Source organism: Electrophorus electricus, chromosome 1 (assembly GCF_041902795.1).
Source record: "Electrophorus electricus isolate QZ-2024a chromosome 1, ASM4190279v1, whole genome shotgun sequence".
In the NCBI taxonomy this organism is placed as follows: domain Eukaryota; kingdom Metazoa; phylum Chordata; class Actinopteri; order Gymnotiformes; family Gymnotidae; genus Electrophorus; species Electrophorus electricus.
The window spans coordinates 24,277,163-24,283,720 of record NC_137497.1 but is presented as its reverse complement, the minus strand read 5'-3'; the positions used below and the strand labels follow the sequence as shown (position 1 = coordinate 24,283,720).

At 39.6% G+C, this 6,558-nt stretch overlaps 2 protein-coding genes across 2 annotated transcripts in view; one reads left to right on the top strand and one right to left on the bottom strand.

The window, feature by feature from the left end:
- LOC145657528 (stonustoxin subunit beta-like) overlaps positions 1 to 544 on the top strand; it is a 2,907-nt gene extending 2,363 nt beyond the window's left edge. Inside the window, exon 2 of the mRNA XM_081712835.1 lies at positions 1 to 544. This exon is cut by the window's left edge and continues 2,032 nt beyond it. The gene's annotated coding sequence lies outside the window, so the exon portion shown is untranslated.
- A 199-nt stretch (positions 545 to 743) lies between these two features.
- LOC145651303 (cilia- and flagella-associated protein 184-like) lies at positions 744 to 5,449 on the bottom strand. The gene is made up of 3 exons (XM_081697504.1): positions 5,383 to 5,449; positions 4,819 to 5,110; positions 744 to 868 (listed from the first exon to the last, which is right to left on the bottom strand). Exons 1-3 carry the CDS (start codon positions 5,443 to 5,445, stop codon positions 744 to 746), a joined length of 480 nt encoding a protein of 159 aa, XP_081553630.1. The 5' UTR covers positions 5,446 to 5,449.
- Positions 5,450 to 6,558: the final 1,109 nt, after the last annotated feature.

The window sequence follows — 6,558 nt, the reverse complement described above, 5'->3', positions numbered from 1 at the left end:
TTGAGTGATGGTGAACATGGAAATAGTTTTACTTAGTGAGGACCTGCAGGGGAAGAGACATTTACTGTAAGTATTTGAGATTAAATATTGTTCTTATAATATGTTTCTAGAGTTTAAGTTTAATGTTTATCTGGCCAGGAACGTTTGTATATTGTAACTAAGTGGGTAAAACAAAAGTAAGTCAAGAGAAAAATGAACTTATCTCTGATTATTTTTGTGGAGAAGCTTCCATGTTGTTTTGGAGGGAAAAGAAACCGTAGTCTATGTTAAAGGGGACTTTTATGGGGAATTATAATGCTTGATGACAAGAAGTGACATCACCTAATTTCCTATTTTTCCCTCTATAGGTTTCTAAAGAAAAAATCAATAGAGTGGTGTTTTGAAATTGATTGATATAGAATTTATGATTGCTGGATTTTCCCCCTTGAATTTATAAATGCTAAATTCTACTTTTTAAAATATTTTTACTTGTTTTTGATCGGATGTGGTTTTTCTTTTGCACCTGCGCACTGGGAGCCAATAAATACCGTTTCTTTTGCATCCACTTGGAGTGTAACAATGTGTCTTTACCACTGGACCAAAACAATGATATTTCCATAACTGCAGGATTAGTGGTCAAAAATACTCCACAAAAAACCCTCTTAAATACTCCACAAATAAATACTCTTAAATACTCCACAAGTAAATGAGTCTTCAGTCTGTGTTTGAAGACAGCAAGAGACAGTGTTAGTTCATCCCTCCATCTAGGAGATGGTCAGAGAAGAGTCTTGACGCTTGTCTTCCATGAGACTTGATGGAAGGTGTATTTGAGATTGGGGCTGGGCTTTGACCAGTGTCATCTTGTAAGGAGGAGCTGCTCCATTCTTGGCTTTTTAAGTGAACATCATGGTTTTTACATCTGATGTGAGGAGCTACTGGAAGCCAGTGAAGGAAACACAGCAGTGGTATAACACAGGTGAACTTCAGACGACAGGATCCAACAGGAGCAGGTGGAGCCAGTGTTGACTTATACAGGCTGTGGCCTGACTAATCCTGAAGGATTCAGTTCTACACCATGTAGGAATGATTAGAAATCCCTCACAACACACACACACACAGGCAATACACACACACACACACACACACACACACACACACACACACACACACACATAATAAAAATACACACACACACACATGCAATACACATACATATATAATTATAGAAGCAGAGAAATGCAAACATATTTATATAGCACTTTTTACAACAGATGTTGTCACAAAGCAGCTTTACAAATGTTAGAGTCCTGTAGGAGCATCCATGTATGATATACTGTGGTTAACTGTGTAATGTCTGTAGCCAAGCTGAGACAGAGCCTGCCAGTAGACACGCCACTCACCACTGAGGATTGTGGATCCCCTCCTTACATGCTGAATGATAAGTGGCACTAGTTCCCTTCTGGACCTTCTCTGAACTAGGTGAAGAACTGGCTGTCTTTGTTTAGTGTGGACAGCATTTTCACCCAGCATCCCAGAGACCCACTGCCTCCTCCACAACGCCCCAGCCATCCGCCCTCTTCCATACCGTGTAACATAAAAAGTAAAGCATTATTACATTAATTAAGAACTATTAACAAGATGAAAGAATTACAGGTATGAAGCATGAAGACTTGTATGTCCATTATACATTATTAAGACTCTACAAAATTCTATACCCACATAAAAGATGCACCTGCATTTCTTCTATGCCTGAAGTTACTCTCATCTATGACAGTGAACTGTCTGCATCCTCCTTTCCTTCTTCTGAGTTCTTCCATCGCCACCACACAAGCCTCTCTCACTTTCTTAGACATTTTTGACAAGTAACTTGAGGAAACCTGAAGGGACATAATAGCACTAAATTGATTTTAAAATGTAATAAACTTATTTAAAACTTTCTTACTAAGATATTGAATGTACTTAGTAAAATTTGTACATGTTTTACATGCTTTTTATGTGTAAGACTCATCATCTTATTATAGGAGAAATATAATCTACTTGTGTGTTAATATTTTTAAGTAGCTACTAGTATAAGGCCAGAATGGGAAATGGTAAATATTATATACTTTAACAAGCTTTAATATTACTATGCTTCAGTGTAACGAAAACCATATCGCATAGTTAAAAACACTACCAACCATAATATGAAAGTCCTCTGTAGTGACAGGTGGATCCTTTTGAGTTTCTCTCTGCACTGCACTGGCCAAATCCTACAGCTTCTTCTGTAGCAGAAAACAAACACATAATATAACATCAAGTTGACAAGACATTGAGAACAGCAATTAAATGACTGAGAAAACAATTTGACCGTGGATGCCTAAGCATTACATAAGCCCAATTTTGTACTGATATATCAGCACTTATTTATCTCTGACCATCTTTCAGACTGGGTCACAATCATACTTCTTTTTGTTGAGTATAGAGAGTATAGGGAGTATAGAGATTCTGTGTCCTCTCAGTGTAACGCGTTGGCCCAAGTGCCGAAGGGCGTAGAGCAGGGCGTAGACTCTCTCAACGTGGACAAACATTTATTTACATAAAACATAAAGACTATAGTGGCACTCCCGTGTAACACAAACACTGAACATAGAGACACTTAACACTAACGATTTTTAACATTAACACAAGGAAGACAAAAATGGTTACGAATGTTACATTTAGACATTAACTCACGCACCTCCTGCTAGGAAGTCCGTCATTTGCTGAGGGACTAAGAGTCCTGTGGTGGTTGGTCAATCTGTAATGTTGCTGCTGGCCTCTCGTCTTTTGATGTGAATTCTACAGATCGATAAGCCTTTTAGATTTTGGGGAACAGACCTCAGCCAATTACAATAAGCAGCAACGAAGCAAATGAGTACTATGGGAATGGTGACAGGTGTGATTAATGTGATAACTTGTGTGACTTCACAGCCCCTTTATTACATCATAATTATGCCACAAGTACCATCTCTACATCAATATCAACTTGCTAAACCTGCTAAACCTTGCACGGTTCAAGGTTTTTTCCCCTTTAGATTTTAATCAATTTATCTGCTCATTCAACCACACGGAAATCAAGCCAACGTGTATCAGAAACAGTACACGCTGTATACATCACACGTGTAAAACCTAATAATGAAGGTTGGAAATCCGCACAGATAGCCAAGCTAGCTAGCATGTAGCAGGTGACTCAGGAATGGAGCTGGTATAGATGTGGTCTGCAAGCTAGAGATCAACGCTGCACCCTGCTCTTTAAGAAAATGAGCTTCAACCTTTCAGTAAACAGATTGGTTTTTTGTTGGGTTAAAAACATTTTCTTTATCAAGCTGAACTCAGAGGCCTTCAGATGTCTCTGCAGATTTGCTAGCTAGGCAATAAATAATGAAAATTCCTCAGAGAGAGAGAGAGAGATAGAGAGAGATGGAACGAGAGAGAGAATGGTCTCAATAAATCTCTCAGTCCATGCTTTTACTATTACTAGCTAATTACTTTTCATTTCCTAGTCTAGGTCCAGTTCAGACAGTGCACCATCTGTGTATAGCATCTATCTAGCACCAAGGGGTTATTGAGCTGGTCCTTTCTGAGTTATGAAAGCTCCATCGATGAGACTGGCTTTGTGCTGGGCTGGTGACATAGATGGAAAACTGTATTGTTTTTGTCATGGTTTTAAAAATAATGCACAGTGAAATGTACTCCTGGGTCAAATTGCTTAGCTATAGTATGAATCATCTGATTAGGAACCAGATAAGTCAAAACAATGACTTGGGCAAGTGTTTAGGGCTCTAGGTCTCTGGTGATAAATATCTTGGTCAGCCCATTTAACAGTGTGTCTGTAGCTTTTCATTAACTTTTTATTGCTTATTGGTCACTGTGTATTGCCTTTTCTTACTACTCAGTTTGAAATATCAACAAGTAGGACAGAACAAAACATTATCTTTATGCTATGGTCAACTAGTGTTACTGGCAAACCCAAAGAAATTGGTTAGAGTGCGGACGGTTTTGAAGTCGTATCAGCAAAAATTAGCATAACATAGATGTTTGTAACTTTGGGATTCGCCTGTCTACTGAACTTTTGGATGAAGAAGTCACGGAGCTGCTTTCTCAGTAGGACTCTGCTCTGAGTCTCCCTCCTTAAATGTAAGATATATTTTCTTCAGTAATTTGTGGCCTTTAGAATGGCTCCCTTAATTACAGCTATAATAGTGTACATGCCAGCTGTGTTGAATCGCACAACGATGTCAGAATCTGGCACAATTTAACTGTGGAACTAGGTGGAGAGAATCTGACTAGCAGTACATTGGTAAGGTTTGATGCATATCCCAAGATAAGTCATAAAGCCTTGAATAAAGATGAAGGCTAAGAGAGCAAAAGTTATGTAATTCTTCAAAGATGAATACTAAACGTACAATTCTGGCAAACCATGTCAATTACAATCCATTATACTGATGTGTTTATTTGATTCACTGGAAGACAACGAGTGACTTGTGTTTGGAACATAGTCTTCCTTCCCAAAGTTATACTGACTTCTTATTCTGACATTTTTTAAACATGTACAGACAGTTTTATTCCCTGGAAAGTAACATATACACACACAGACAGACACACACACACAAACACACATATATCAGATATTTTGTCAACTTTCAAATATAAAAGGCACAGCACTAATTTCAAATATAGCAGTGTACTGTTTTTATTTTAGCTCTGCACAAAGAGCGTACAGCATGTATGTGTATATACGTGTACACGTGTGTGTTCAACCGTGTTATACACAATGCTGCAGTGGCCTGCTCTGCTTCAGCTTGCTCTTTACTGTGCTACACTTGACAGAGAGCTTTTCATGCTGCCTCTTGAGAATGTCTAGTTGGCTCTGCAGGTCCTCGCATGCATCCTTCACCTTCTCAAAATCCTGGAGCAGCTTCTTGTTTCTCAGCAGGCTGCAGCGCTGGTACAGGCGCAGATTGTCTGCACGCAGCTTGTCTTTAGCTATCATTACCCCTGCCAGAGCTTTCCGCTTGTTGCCGATCATTGCCTTTATCTTGGCCAGATTGGCTAGTTTGGCCTGGATCTCCAGCTCCACAAAGTTGATCGTTTCCTTGAGATGTGACTGGAACTGAGAGTGGAGGTACACAATACTGAGATTATTTTCTATGCATTCAAGACTCTACTGTACAATACATCTTCCCATCCTACTCCGTGGCAATAAATTTATTGCATTTTCAGTTTTAAATGGGGGCTCGAAATTTCCAAGTTTTGTGGTGGGATTTATGGGATGGGTCTTGTTATGTTTTCAAGTCTACTTGACAGTTCCATGGCTATCTAAAAAATTAACAGAAATTGCACCCACATTAGTCTTAATCTACTGAGTTTAACAGGACGTCATACCTCTCTAGTGCTGGTAATTCCTTTCTTTATTCGAATAATCTCCTCTTCATACTCCAAGATCATAGTCTTATAATTCTCATTTTCAAACTTCAGTTTTTCACACTTTGTCCTCTCCTCCAGTTCTCTAATAGATTCTTCCTGGCTTTGTACCCTCATCTGCAGCGCAAGGTTCCGTGTTTTTGCAGCAGTGAGCTTATTCTCCGTCTTCTGCTCAGCTGCAAGGAGCCGTTTCACCTCAACAAGAGCTGCCCGCTTCCCCAGCCGCCGGGCGAGAGCCGCAACGACTACTTCTTGCATCATCATGATGAAGGCTTGATATTCACAGTCCCACTGCTTCTTCTTCTCCTGGCACCGGGGCCAGAGTTCTTCAACTTGCTGCTGGTAGAGCTGTGATTTGCGCTGCCACTGCAACTTTAGGTCCTCTAGAATTTTTAGCTGGTCCTGGTAGCCATGGCGACTCCGTCTTGTACACACAGGCATAGGCACGTTTTCCCTTTCCAACCAGTCAGCTATTATCATCTGCTGCTCGCTGTTCAACTGCCAGAGTTCATCCCTTTCTGACAGGAGGCTCTGCAGAAGCGCTTGGTGTTCCTTATACTCAGCTTCAAGGTTACATCTCTCCATCACCAGCTGCTCTTTGGAAGCTTCAATGTCATGACATCCATCCAGACCAGTCTTCTGCAGCTGCTCATCTGAACCTAAAATTACAGGGCAGAGTTATACTAAAGAATCATCCAGTTCTATTAATTAACAGATGGCAACAGCTGATTTTGCCCTCTTGAAATTGAGCTATGTTCAGATGAGAAGGCTCAGTTTAAAAATATATTACGACTCTTCATATGAAACCATGTGTTAAAAACCAACAGGAATGAATTGCCATGTAATTTTCTCTAGAATGTATAGACTTTATAGTTCTTTACCTTTTTTTCTCTGAAATGGTAGTGCATGGCTACCATTGATTGGAGGTAGAACAAGTTGAGCAAAATGTGTGCTGCCTCTAGTTTCTGGACTGTGCACACCCACATCAAGAGCCTAAACAAAGTATACAAGGTATTTTTCACACAAGAATCTACATACTGACACACAAGCACACATAACCATACACAACCTTCCATCATAGCCAAACAACGTTTTATTAAAATGTACTAAAAATGTATTTCTATTTGTTTCTTTCTT

Bases quoted from the DNA above. Each gene is read 5' to 3' on its own strand.
- LOC145651303 (XM_081697504.1), bottom strand. From the start codon at position 5,445: ATGATCTTGGAGTATGAAGAGGAGATTATTCGAATAAAGAAAGGAATT. The intron at 5,111-5,382 runs GTATGACGTCCT...CTCCACTCTCAG, and splicing joins GAATTACCAGCACTAGAGAG to TTCCAGTCACATCTCAAGGA. The intron at 869-4,818 runs GTAGCACAGTAA...TCACTTAAAAAG, and splicing joins TGAAAAGCTCTCTGTCAAGT to CCAAGAATGGAGCAGCTCCT.